The sequence below is a fragment of the Centruroides sculpturatus genome, unplaced genomic scaffold (genome assembly GCF_000671375.1).
Source record: "Centruroides sculpturatus isolate CEXI.00-Female unplaced genomic scaffold, Cexi_2.0 scaffold2999, whole genome shotgun sequence".
NCBI lineage: Eukaryota > Metazoa > Arthropoda > Arachnida > Scorpiones > Buthidae > Centruroides > Centruroides sculpturatus.
Genome location: NW_019387151.1, coordinates 1 through 14,847, shown reverse-complemented (window position 1 = coordinate 14,847; position 14,847 = coordinate 1). Strand labels below are relative to the sequence as shown.

Genomic DNA, 14,847 nt, shown 5'->3' with positions numbered 1-14,847 from the left:
TCATCGTATTGATAAGAACAGTTATTTATTACGTGGCACTTTAGAAATTAGAATTTATATGAGAAAATGTCTTCTGGAGAGGAACAAGCCGATCTTAAAGCGGGCCATCCTCCTGCTGGTGAGTGTCACTTAAATATTTACAATTAAATCGATTATGAAAACTTCCACGCGGGATTTGAAATCGATTAATTAAATGATATATTTTTAAATGTGCGTAAGGTAAGTTTTCCTTAACCGTATGGTTCGGTATCAAAGTTACATTTGAAGAAATCAGCCTTACAGAATTTAATTGCAGTTACTTTCTACTTAAATACATGCTTAATCAATGATCTAAAAGTAACTTCTACCCAGAGTTTAACTAATGCACACTGAAATTGAATTGTTTATTTAACATATGCATATATGAAATTTTCAATGACTTATATAATATAAAAGTTAATATATATATAAAACAATATTAACTCGTTTGTTAACGTATCATTTATTGCCTTGAAGTGCCCCGTATCTTATTAAATACGAGTTTAAATCCTGTTTTGAATGTGTTTTTTTTATTTACTAATTAATATTATATATGTAAATAAATATCTTTTTTTTTTTTTTAGATAGCGCAATAAGCTGACGTTGCAGTTTTTACTGTAAAGAGAAATGTGAAAGTAATTGGATTTTTTTTATTGTAAATGTGTGTAAAATTTTGGCTCGTTTTCATACGTATATAAATATTTCAACTTGTTTTTATTAACCTCATTTAAACGTTATAACGGAAGTTAATATTTAAATACTAATTCGTTTCGTTTAATTTTTCTAGTAGAAGTAAAATTTCTGAAGAGTAATTGCCATTTAGTTATTGGTAAGAAGTAGTTTTGGGTTAATTACTGCAATAGAAATGGATATACTATTAACTCAAAATACGCCATATTCCGTAATTAAATAAATTTGTTTTTATTACTGGATTAAGGTATATTTTGAGTTAATTGAAATAGTATCGGTTATGGTATTGGTTAGGGACGGCGTATTGAGAATATTATCGATGGCTGTTATCTTGTTTGAAAAATTGAAATATATTTTTGTTTTAGTAATGATTTCATACTTGATATAAATTTATTTATCTCAGATTTGTTTTGTTAACAAAAATTGATAATTCTGATTATATACTGTATTTACTCACATATAAGATGAGGTTTTTATTCATTTATTATGGCTTCAAATTCCTGCGTCATTCTATACGCGTGAGCGAAAGATTCTTTGCATTTTTGCAAATAATTTTTGTGAACTGTGTATTTTCATTTTTTACCGGATGCTTACTCTCTTGTATTTAAAAAAATAAGTATTTTATCTGGGTCATTTGAATTGTTCTTGTATATTGTCGGGAGTAAAGATGAATAACAATAGGAAAAGCAAAGGCTTTGAATTGAATTCCAGATCGAAATTTCAAAATTGCATGAGAGCGTGATATAAGTTTTAATTCGTTCCCATGTGAAAACAGAAACTCATAAATGTAATCGACGGTGATTGGATTCGATTGTTTTTCTGTTAGCAAAAAAACATTCTGTATTGTCCAGCTTTACATGAACAAATTATGTTGTTGATTTTACAATATTTTTTCTTAAAAGTTTAAAATGCCAGTAATTTTTGCAGGACAATGTATGCATTTACGTTTGATATTTTACTTGTGATTAAACAAAATAAAATTAGAATTGTATTAATAAATCTAATTTTCTTTATTTTCATCACACATCATCCTACATGAAAGTCGTCTTATATGCGAGTAAATACGGTATATTGTTTGTAAATTTAAGAAAAGTATATTAATACACATTTGACACATACACACACAAATAAAATATATATATTTAATAATTTTAAGTGTATTTGTAAAGAATAATCACATTTATTATGATAGGATGTGATGATAAAAACTGTAGATAGTGATTAAAAAAACCTGTGTGATAAGTATATTCTTATGATTTTTTCTTATTATATTATAATGTAATAATAATGTACGGGTATCCCTCATAAAATACGGCACTTTGATGTGGTTTTGCTCTAATGTGGTTGAAAATTGGGGATATCCCTCATACAAACAACGTCTAGTTTCACTCTAACATGGTTTGGGAAATCCTCTGTACAAAATTTCATAATTTTAAAGTGTAAACTCCGTTATTCAATATTTTTTAAATTCATGTAAGTATGCATGTTGTCTGAAATTCGCCCATGGATTTTAGAATATTCAAATTTACAATTTGTTTTGTGCCTTTCATCAGGTTCACTTTAATGAAAACTGATAGTAGAATTTTTTCTTCCTTGTCCTAGCTTTCTTATCAACCAGGTGTCATTGTCGTAGTTTTAGACTTTAGCCTTTAAGACTAATCTGTAAAAAGAAAATGCAGTGACAATCTTTGTATTTAGTAAAATTTATTGAAACATTTTTAGTCAAGTGTTATTAAACCTTTTTTAACTCTAGATATTATCTACGAATGATTACTTTATTCATAAAAATGACAAATAAAATACGGCAGTATATCAGTATTTGAACACAGATTCTGGAAAATAAATCATTCGTTAGTCAACTGAAAAACACGGCCCTCTAAAACAAATTTTTGATTAATGACATACTTTTATTTTGTCATCCATAAAAAAATTATGATAAAATTAAAAAAATGAAGATGTCGCTGATATTTCTGATCAAGATCAACAAAAAAGTTCAATAGATGACAATATTTTGTAAAAAGAAAAAGCCCTTATTTAACTAAAATTAATATTAACACATATAGTACTTTTAATTTTGATTGTTAGTTAATTATTGATTGCTTTCATAAACATATTTCTCTTAGTAATGATAATATATGTTAACTTCTGAAATCTGACTCCATGTTTTGTATTAGTCCTTTATTTCATATAGCACAGGTTTGCATAACAGAGCACTTTTTGGGAACATAACTATTGTGTTATAGGAGAGATACCTGTATAATAAAAAACTGCATTATAAGTATTTTATTCTAAATGATTCTGTTGTAATAATCTTTACTAGATAATAAACTAAAAATCTACAAGAAGGAAAAAATAACACTTTTATTTCATATTTCTATTTATAAATATATATTTTGCAATAAAAAGTCAATAACTAGAAAATTTTTATTCATTTATATAATAGCCATCTAGTTATAATTAAAATTGGTGAAAATAAGTTATTAGAATCACATGATTCATTATGTGATAAATGCTACATTTTATGTATTATTGAGTTTTTCATGTGAAATAAAGAAATTTTAAAATGAAATTTGTTACTATATAAGTTAAAAAGTTATAATAAAATATAAGTTATATGTTCATAACTTGATTCAAAAATGATAATAATGATAGAAAATTTTTTGAAAGATTCATAAATAAATTAGAAATTATCATAATTTTTAGTTCAGTTGAAAATTTATAAACTCATGAGTGAGTCTAGCATGCAAGTCCACTAGTAATCAGTTTGTATATGTATAAGGCCTCAAACAACTTTAGATGTTCAATGTATGGTGTGCTGTTAGTAATTCTCGCTTGGCTAAAGTTTGGTTCTATCTCAGGATCACTAGCATAAATACTTAGAGCTGTGGTGGTCCTGGCGTTGTACATCTGTGATGTGCTCTTTTACTCTAATGCTCAAGGAATGCTTCGTAGAGACAATGTAGCAGAGCTCTCTATCGCATCTGTGATCTTTTATTGGGATGTTGTAGATTCCTGGGAGTCTATCCCTGCTAGGAACGTCCTTTCCATTGCGTAGGAAGTCATAAATGGTTGGACACCTTCTATATGTGATGTGAATGTGGCGTTTCCTAGCTATCTGTGTAAACAGTGATTGAAGATACGGGTTATAAGTGACCAGTATCCTTTCTTCCTCTTGTCAGTCTTTGTTAGTAATCAGTGTTAATATGCTATGAGAAGTAGAATATTAAAATAATAAACAAGAATGATGCAATTACAAATGAAACACAGAATTTAATAGGAATATATTTGATATTCAAAATTTTTTTAGATTAAATAATTTTTAAGACTTTTCAGCAATTTATTTTAATTGAAAGATTGCTTTAAATTAAAATAAAAATAAGAATAAAAACATAGAGTATATAATTCTTGGAATATTAGTGATAAACTCATCTTAAAAACAGATTGTAAAATTAACTTAACTGTTATTATCAATATTACAGCTATGATCTTATAAATACTCAGTCCTTAATATGATTGGAATTATTCTTTGCAACTTTGGAATCTTCTCATATTGTCTAGATTGTCAAATGTAGCTATGTAATACATGTACACTAGAACCCTGATGTTCTATGTTATCTGAGGCAAACTTGTAAGTGAATATACTGCTTTTCTTATATTGTACTTCATAAAAGAAGGTTTAAAACAATAACATGCGTTACATAATGGTTTGTTTCTGTTACCTTTTATCATTTAATTTTAGTTTGAGATAAATAATTCATGTTAAAATATCAATCACATTGTATGTGTTAGTTATATAATAAATGATGTAAACATTGTTGATATTTAAGTGAATTTAATTATATATAAGTATAAAATGAGGCTTAAAAGTGAAATATCTTGTAAATATTTGAAATTTTTAACCCAGAATGGTAATTTATTTTATCTGCGTTTTCAGTTATCCAAGGTAGCATGGTCCACATTATCTCAGATAATTGGCATTCTAATGTACTTTTCAATTTATGAACATGATTCATTCCTCAGAGTTGTTTATTATAAATTATTTTTACACCTTTTAATTACTTATGAAAATAAAAATAATTACTAGTGATGTAACGAATATTCGGTTACTATTCGGTATTCGGCCTATTCAGCCTATTTTTCACTATTCGGCCAAATACCGAATATTTAATCACTATTCGGCCGAATACCGAATACTTAAAAACAGGATAAATAAATAACAAAAACATAGTAAATTAATCATTTTGGTATTTAGATTTAATGTTATCGAGTTAGTGTTGTTTGTTTATATTTATTTATAACTTGTAACATGCACAAAATAAAAAAGAAAATAATATTAGTCACATGTATTCAGAATTTATAATTACTGTACAAATATCAGCACACGTACACGTCTATCGTTGGAGAATCCTCGCACATCTGAGGATCTGACCCTGCCTATCCTTCTTTTTAAGCGCTCGTCTTTGCTCTTCCCTTTCTCTTTCCTCTTCGCTCTAATCCATGTATACTTGTGCATACATCATAATACGCGCTCACGATACTTTCGATTCTTCACTTTTCCGTCCTAGAGTTCCCATTTTACAATTACGTGACTTCAGCCTGGTGATAACGGAAAAAAGAGACGGATAGGACGTCGCTATAAGTCACAGTTATGATTTCACAGATTCGAGACAGCTTGATAGCCCGAACGGCCCCAGGCTTTCGCCCATGCACGCTAAGTGACTTACATTACAAGCATTTAGCTTTCCGAAGACTATGACAACAATTGTTTGGCATTGACGGCCGCAAATTTCGTGCCAATAAGCTGCCTTGACTTGTTCGATTATGTTATCGACTCAATTTCATATTTATTTTTACATTTTTACTTCACGCTTCTTCTCTGTTCTTTTTCCGTTATTTACACGTGTAGGTCATTTCATTGTTATCCACATTTGATATCATCATTTATCACATACTTCCATGACACTCTTGTCTGTCCGCTACAACTGCCAAGAATTAACGCGATTGGCGAAGCGTAGTGACAGCGAGCAAACAGAGAGCAGGATCCTTGCCATAATGCGGTTTGCGCGCCAATTTTCGTACGTGCGTTAATCAAGCCGAATAGTTTGGCCGAATATTCGGCTATTCGGCCACGCTCCTGGCCGAATATTCGGTATTCGGCCTGAGGCTGAATATACTATTCGTTACAACACTAATAATTACTTGTATTTACTGTTAATAAGCTTTTATCCATCAATAATTTTATTATCTGATTCAAGATCACAAGTTTTACATAAATAGATTGCAAAGATTAGTTTCTTTTTTTCATTAAAAATTTTACTGTAAATCCTAGGCCAGAAGCAAGGAATTTGTTGCCTTTTGTGACTTCTAATATAGCCTGATCAATATAAAATGTATAATATAAGAAAATTTTTTGACACCCCTTCTTCACATTTTAGAAATATTAACTAAACAATTACTTTCAAACAAATAGTATATTTTTTATGATATTTTTGGTCATTTTACTTCATTATTATAATGTATGCTATGCATGCTGAATGTATGAATTTATGCTCCCAGCAATATAACAAGCAGTCTTATTAGATCCTTTTGAAATAGGATGTTGCTTATTAAATTTTTTTTTTTTTTATTTCTGTGCTAGACAATTGAAGGATCTGTTACAATTAAACTTGTTTTTATGATGATTGTTATAGCAAAGGTTTATCAATTTGCTATCAATAGTAGTGCTATTAATGCAATTTTGAACTGTAGCTGTATATTTTGCAATCTTCTCTGATTCCTTATCATTTGATTTCTATCTCTTGATGTTGTGTTATCTATTATTGACAATTTTCTTTTCAACAGTAATTATATTCAAAAGGAATTTATATCCAGGGTTGTTTTAATTTGAAAATTTCATATGATCTTAAATTCAAAATTATTATAATTTGAAAAATATCATTTATAATTCATCCACGTTACTTGCTTTTCTTTATATAAACATTGTTACTGTCAAGCAATTTCCTTTATACTGTATGTATTAATTAATGGAACTTTAGTTCAAAAATTTTTCAATGTAGATTAAAATTTGGGCATTAAAAAACATTAGAAAAGCTTTTTAGAATGTAGATTTTTCCTTTATTCTAGAAGTCAGATTGATAATTTTTTAAATTTGTATTAAAGAACTTTACTTAACCTTCGATTTCAAAAAGTTAAGATTTGGTGCNAAAATTAAAAAATGGGAGAGTCCATATAAAAAATCCTGATCGTGTAGAGGATAAAGTGCTTCATTTTATTAAAGGTGGATCTTCCAAGCTTCAGGTAGCAGTTGTTAATTTTAATTTTAATTTATATATCATTTCATATAATAAATTAGAGTTTTGTGTTTTTTTTTTCTCCTGCTCTAGTTAATAGCAGATTTTGACAAGTTTCTTCTCCTTCCAGAAGCATATTCAGAATTGATAAATAAAATCAATGGTAATTAAAAATTAATATGTGTATATATTTAACTGATATAAAAAAAAAAAGATTCAGAACTAATTTTTCTTTATAGGTATACGTATTAAGGCTGCTTCCAATGGTTTTTCCGACGATTGTGATGTAAGAAAATTTGCAATAAAATAAATATTTATTTACTGCTTATGGCTTAAAACCAAGCTTAAAAACTGTAAAAACTAAAAATATTTTTGTTTTTTAATAATGTATAAATAACATTATATCTACTCCATTACATTTTATGAAGTAATATTTATTGTTGCTGTATGTAAAATAATGTGAAGTTTTATTAATTTATTTTAGTTTCTTTTACCAGAAGAAAAATATTTTACTTTCAAGACTGAAATTGAAGAAGAGATGATGAGATATTCTCATTTAAATGGATATAGGTAATTATATACACACAAATTCTTAATATATTTTTAAGAATAACTTTTGTAAATCTTATATCTTGTGTCTGTTAATATAGCTTGTTAATATTACAAATTAAATTGATATAAATTATTTAGCACGTTATAAATTTCTTATAAATTTACTATTTAATTTTAAATTTAAATTAATATCGGGACTATAGTTGATTTGAATTTTTCATCAGTTATTTCTAATCTGATATGTTTTACTAAATAATATCACATTGACACTTGATATCAACTTTGTCAATTAGTACACAAATGTATCTTCATCTTTTGATCTTCTCTATTTCCTTAATATTATCAGAAAATTTCATTTAATTTTTATTGCTATAAAAAATTAAATTACGCTTTAAAATTGAGCGGCTTACTCAATATTTGCATATCTTAAGCAGAAACTATTGCAAATAGTGCTTAATTATTTATAACAGGGCTTCTTAAACTTTTTTTATTCATGACCCCATTTATGATTGTGATTTTTTTCGCGCCCCCCAATATATATATATATAAAAAAGATGTATACAAGTTTGCAAAAACAATAATGGTGTATTACCACAGTTCACTCTTGTGTTACAATGGAACAGAGACAGCTGAATACACTGAAAAGCGACAACACTACACTAGTTCACACTACAATCAGTGTTGCTGAATCGTTATCTCGCTGCACCAGAACTGACACAAAGCGCAACTCACGAAACCTAAGACACAAAGCATGCCATTTTCAAACTCTCACAAATTATTTTCAATATTTTGCATTAAAATCTCGCGACCCCAAGATTTTGCTAAGCGACCCCAAATGGGGTCGCGACCCATAGTTTAAGAAGCCCTGATTTATAATAATTGATCTCATAAGGAATACAAACAACAAGATTTTATACAGATTTTATAAATAGAAATGTTGATTATAAATTGTAACTTAAATTTCTTACAATTTAGTTTTCAATTAGACTTATTTTCAAAATATGTATACTCAAGTATTATTTAAACTGTAGTTGCTTAAAAGTTATAATTTATAAAATTCTACTCTGTTCTTGGCATTTTGCCAGGTTATTCTAAATCAGAAGCATTCCCCTCATCAAAATTTATAAAAAGTAATGTTGCTGCCAACAATAATTAAAATGTATTTATTTTGAAATAAAGAATTTTAACAAAAATCAATGACTTGTATTGAATAAATGGTAATTATTATTATTTTCTTTAATAAATTTAATTCAAAAGATTTTTAAGTGAATGCATGCATATTCTGTATTATTTTAATATAAATCAATATTTTTTTCTGTACATATATTCTTACATATGTGTTAATATTTCTTTAATACGTACAGTAAGTCACAAAAGTTTACATGCATCTTTCAGAAAAGTAAGTTTTAAAAAACTTTTTGTTTTTTAAAGTTTATAAATAATATTTGTGTTGCACTAATACATTAAGTACATAAGGATGTATTTTTATGTGAGAAATGAAAAAACAAGTTAGATAAGCTATAAGAAATACAATTCTAATGAAAATACATGTCATAAAAAACTACATACAATGTTTAAAGAATTAGAAATGTTCATGTCTAATGAATTTTGAAATTAAATTAATAATGTGGATTCTCTAAAATTTAGAGAATCCACAGTCAATGATGCATTTAGAGTCTAAATGCATCAGTGACTGTTTGCAATCTGTTTGGCATTCATAACACAAGATTTTGTGTTGTATCTGGTTTAATTTTGGTTGTGCTTGTAGTAATGTCATTTCAACAGTTTTTGATTTGTGATGTAGTGCCTTTGAACTATTTATTTGAGTTTATCCAGATATGTTCAATTAGATTTAAATCTGGTGACTGAGCAGGTGACTAGAGCTTTTTGGTATTTTATGAAGTAGCCATTCCTCAGTGATCTTGGCTGTGTATTTAGGATTATTATTCTGCTGAAAGATCCATTATTTTCCAGATCTTAAGCTATTGACATATGTCTACAAATTAGCCTGAAATATTTTCAAGTATTACAGACAGTCTATTTGCACCTTCAATAAGTACCGATTTCCTTATTCCAGCTGTTGCAATTTATTCCTAAACCATTACATTTCCTCTATCGTGCTTTACTGTGGAAACTAATCTTTTAGATTTGGTGAAATAAAACTGGAGACATAAGTCTTCAGTTTTATTTCACCAAATCTTTTCACAATTATCAGATCCAAAAATATTATACTTGATTTCATCAGCAAACAAAATGATTTTCCAAAAATCAGTCTTTGTTGATGTATGATTTGACAAAGTCGAGTCTGCTGATTTGTAATGGAAATTAAAGGCTTCAAGGAACTCTACCATTATATCCTGCAGATTGAAGAATTCTTTGTACAGTCTTAGGATTGTTGCAATATCTCTTGCTAATTTTGAAACAGAATTTTTTCGATTACACAACTTTTCAAGTATCTCAATCACTTAATATTCTGGGCAGCCACATTAATCTTTGTTGAACAATTTCTGGTTGTCTGAAATTATCTTATATTGGTTTGGACTGTTGAATGGCATTTTCTAGCAATTTTTGAAATTTCACCATAAGATTTATTTTCCTTTCATAACTTAATAATCAAATTTCTCATGTTTATAGAAATATTTTTTTCATGAAACCATGTTCACAATTACAAGTAATAGGAAAGTCGATACAATTCTTTAAAACAAATACAAAAAAATGAAATGAATTATTGGGTTGTTCGGAAAGTAATTTCGTTTTTTTTTTTACCACTAGACGGATTAATCATATTTTTTCCTTCATTTTCATTCTAAACCATATTATCATTATATATTTTGACAGCTAGCATTTTAAGGCTTATTTGTAAAAAATTTTGTTTGATTTTGTGCAATTGTTTATTTTTTGTGTCCCATCAAATATGGAAGATCGAAAGCAGCATTTTCGGCATATTTTGCTCTTTTATTACCGTAAAGGTAAGAATGCTGTTTGAGCGAGAAAAAAATTGCGTGACGTGTTTGGAGAAGATGTATTGACAGAACAACAGTGCCAAAACTGGTTTACAAAATTTCTTTCTGGCAATTTCAATATTGAAGATGCACCATGTTCTGGATGGCCAGTTGAAGGCAATGAAAGCAAAATAAAGGTACCGATTGAAGCAAACTGCCAAATAACAACACGTGAAATCACTAAGAGATTAAATTTGTCAAATTGAATCGTTTATGATTACTTGAAACAAATTGGTTTTTGTTTCAAAGCAAATTGGTTTTTGTTTCAAAGCTCGATATATGGGTTCCACATGTTCTTAAAGAGATGCTCTCTTTGATGGGATTTTAAGAAAATATTTTTTTTGAGCATTTACCAGACAATTTAACAATTGATTTGAAAGTGTACTGCCATCAAGTAAACAAATTGAGTAATATCATCAAACAGAGAAGGCGGCCAGCATTGATCAACAAAACAGGTGTAGTGTTCTATCATGATAATGTCAAATTTCACCAAGTTTGGTGACTCGTCAGAAACTGTTATAACTTAGATAGGACGTGCTATCACACCAACCATATTCGCCAGATCGAGCGCACTCAGATTATTACTTGTTATGGTCTATACAAATTTTTTTTAACTGTAAGACGTTTACTTGAAATGACAATGTCAAAAATCACTTGGATCAGTTTTTTGTAAGCAACGATCAAAACTTTTATGAATGTGAAATCATGCTACTACCAGAAACGATGACAACAGGTATTTGACCAAAATGGTCAATATATAATTCAATAAAATATTTATTTATTATAAAAATATTGTGTTTTTTTCCCATGGAAAAAAAAAACAAAATTACTTTCCAAACAACCCAATAGAAGTGTTTAACGGAAAATCATATGCTATACGTGGATTTTTTGACATACATTTTGGAAAAATTTTATATTTTTTTCCAAATTTCTATTGTTTCAATTATGTATTTTATTAAAATATCACTGTAGCATGTAAAATACAATGTTAACAAAGTGTTATCTAAAACTTATATAATTTTTTAAATATTTTCATTTTAAAGATTGTATGTAAACTGACTGTAGTAGTACATACTGTAATTTTTTTTAATTTCATTTCTTTGGGTATTTAAAAAGTTTTTTAATGAATTAAATAAATGAAGTTTTGATAAAGTTATTTGTTGTATGTAATGTGTTTAATGTTGTTTGAATTAAAATATAGAAATTTTAAATAATATAAACTGTTATCATTACAAAAATTAGATTTTATTTTCAAAATTAGTTTATATTTTTCTCATGTACTGAATAGTTTTATGAAATATGATAGAGAATAAATATTTTTAAATTGTTTAAAATGTATGTAAAGTACATGTATTAATTTAATGACCTTGCTGATAATAAGACTATTAATTCAATTAATTTCTAAATTAATATGATTATTTGAGATCTTATTGTCATCCTTATTGGTGAAATAGAATTACATAATTTTTTCTGAAAATATAATTCTATGTGTGTGTATGTGTATAGAAAAAAAAATGACTATTTTAAGCAAAATTCAATTATCTGGATATCTGCATAACCCAAGATCTCAATTGATTTGGCAATTGGAGTTTTATGATAATCAAATTTCAAGTATGCATTAAAAATTTGTTTAAATACTATAGTTAATGTAACATAATTTAATTAAGAAATAATTAAATTCTTTAAAAATTGTCTTTCTAAAAAGTATTAAATTGCTTTCTGAATAGGTCAGANAGGGAGCAAGCCAAATCCCAACGGGAGCTCTGTACTTCAGATATACTAATAATTTATTCTAATAATACTAATATATTACAAAAATAGCAGATTGTCATTGGCAATGGCAAAAGAGTGGAAACATCATTCGCACTTGTTCGCAGAGCAAGTGCGAATGATGTTTCCACTCTTTTGTAAACTCATGTAACTGCCAAACGGAAAGTCCATTGTTTGCAGTGTCCGTTATTTGAGGCGTACATTATACAAGGCACCACTGTAGTTTATATCAACTGTAATCAATAAGACTGTAATATGGACAATATTTTATCAATAGTGGCTTTTGAATAATAATTAAAATGTGTACAATGCAAATTTTGTTTATACATTAAGTACTGTTATAACCTTTGCCAACTCAAATTTAAGTTGTCAATTGTAAAAACAGACTGAACCACTTTTCAATCAGGTCAGGCATAATGATAAATAATTGGTGAATAGTAGTTATTAATTGTTAACTGTTATCTCATTCTCTTTTCTATGATTTATTTCCTTTAATTATATCAATAGTTTGATATATCTAAGAATATTCTAAAATTACAGTGTTATATGTGTTCAAAGCTCTATTTATATTGATAAGATGTACCAGATTATTTAAGGTCTATAACTGTGCTAATTATTAAACAAGTAAAACAGCAAGGCCATTTTTGGGATGAGACTATGTCTTGGAGACTCAGGGCTCAACTTAACACCATTTTGTAAGGAAAGAAAAATGAGCACCATGAGGAAATGAGACAATGAGGAAAAACTGACACCAGTACTTGGGATCTGGTGTAGATTATGGCAGGCTTCATTGCTACCGTTGTTACAATGGGTTGCGTTGTCAAGGGCCTGTTCTTGGCTACGGTAAACAGGGAGATATTTGTACCCAAATTGTTCCGATGTTGCTCTCGTCATTTCGCCATCCTGCAAAACGGTGAGAGCAAGAGAATACATGCGTAACATGTGTGTCACATGTTTGCAAAAATTCGATTTCACAACATTTGCATTTCAAAATTCCCAATGAGTAATGCATGCTCAAATCTCACACTAGCAGCCTATTTGTAGAAACAGTGTCGCCATTTTGTATTTTATTTTGACTCGGTTCTTGGTCCCCTGACTACCTACAAGTCTGGTCTTTTCATGTGCACATGATTTGGGCACCAAATACTCTGTGCCAGATTGCAACTCCTGACATGTACTCCTTCATACCACTAAGGCAGGCATGTCAAAGATACAGCCCGCGACATCAATTCAATAATGCTATTTGTTTATTTTTTTATTATTGTGATACTAAAGAAAATATGATATTTTGTACTTCAACAAATAATACTTAATAAACAAAATTGTTGAACTCAATTATTATTATTATTATTATTGTTTTTATTTTTATTTATTCATATTACTTAGAGATATTTATTTTATTTGGTTTATTTTTATGTTTAATTTCTTGTTTACATTATGTTTTCTCTATTTCATCTTTTGAATTTCAAATTAAAGTCCGTCTTGGCAAGATCATTTATTGCATAATTGCACTATTTTGCATATAAAACGTGTGTTGTTGACATATTAGTAAATTAGTTTATGCCTGTATTTTGAGTTTTGCAATTTTTATTTTTGTATTTTTGGATCAGTTTACAGACCTTCTTCAGGCCTGTAAATTGCCGAAAATGTTTGTTCTGTGATTAAAGTTATTGCTGGAAAGGTACAAATGGTGGCTTTTTATTTTATTGTGAAAAATTTGGTTATTAAAAAGGAATTTTTTGAGTTGGCTACTTTTACATTTGGGCTACTTTTCAGAAAATTTTTGGCTACAAAAGCTAAAAACATCTGGCCTGCTGTCATACTCAAGATAAAAAATTGGCACTTAAGCAGTTTGAGTTTGACACCCCTGCTCTAAAGTGTCCAGCCATTGACAGCATCTCGATTTTATAGACAAGACATAGTCTCTTCAATAATCATATTATATAATTTAGTCTAAAGGTAGGCAGTTAAGCTGTCATTTTATGCTAAGTTTAATACTTAGAAATTAAATATAAAAAATAAATTTATTGAAGAGACAAAAAATTTTCTTTATTTTTCATTGTTCACAGTCACCAATGAGTCCAAAGCAACTTTCACTTATGGAGGTGACTTTTTATTTAAGGCTGTGCTTCCACAAAAAATGTAAAATGGATAAAAATGAAGATAGTTTTGTATCTTCAATATATTTATTTTTTAATGTAAATACTGTTGGCCAATTTTTAATTTTAATCAAATTGGAGATTAATTTTAAATCTGCATGGTAAGCAGAAATTTCAGATTCAGATCCTACTTCAGCTTGACTTTTTTCTTACAGAAACTTCTAAATTAATTAGCTTAGTAATCAGGGATTAATTTTGAATTAAACTTAGCACAAGATGGCAATTAATGAGGGTTGCCATAGTAGTAGTATAGTAGTTGTAACTTCTTATATATTACAAAATATATATTGCAGGACCAGTTGTTTATTGATATCCATAAATGAATGCCCTTCTGCTTGAATAATCTTATCTTAGAGGAAGGTGTTT

The 14,847-nt window shown here is 28.2% G+C and overlaps 1 protein-coding gene across 1 annotated transcript; it reads left to right on the top strand.

Moving 5' to 3' along the window:
* The first annotated feature begins 6,222 nt into the window (after positions 1-6,222).
* On the top strand, positions 6,223-8,074 carry LOC111616203. The gene is made up of 5 exons (XM_023357628.1): positions 6,223-6,244; positions 6,902-7,005; positions 7,092-7,161; positions 7,238-7,284; positions 7,483-8,074. Exons 1-5 carry the CDS (start codon positions 6,223-6,225, stop codon positions 7,570-7,572), a joined length of 333 nt encoding a protein of 110 aa, XP_023213396.1. The 3' UTR covers positions 7,573-8,074.
* The last annotated feature ends 6,773 nt before the right edge of the window (positions 8,075-14,847 follow it).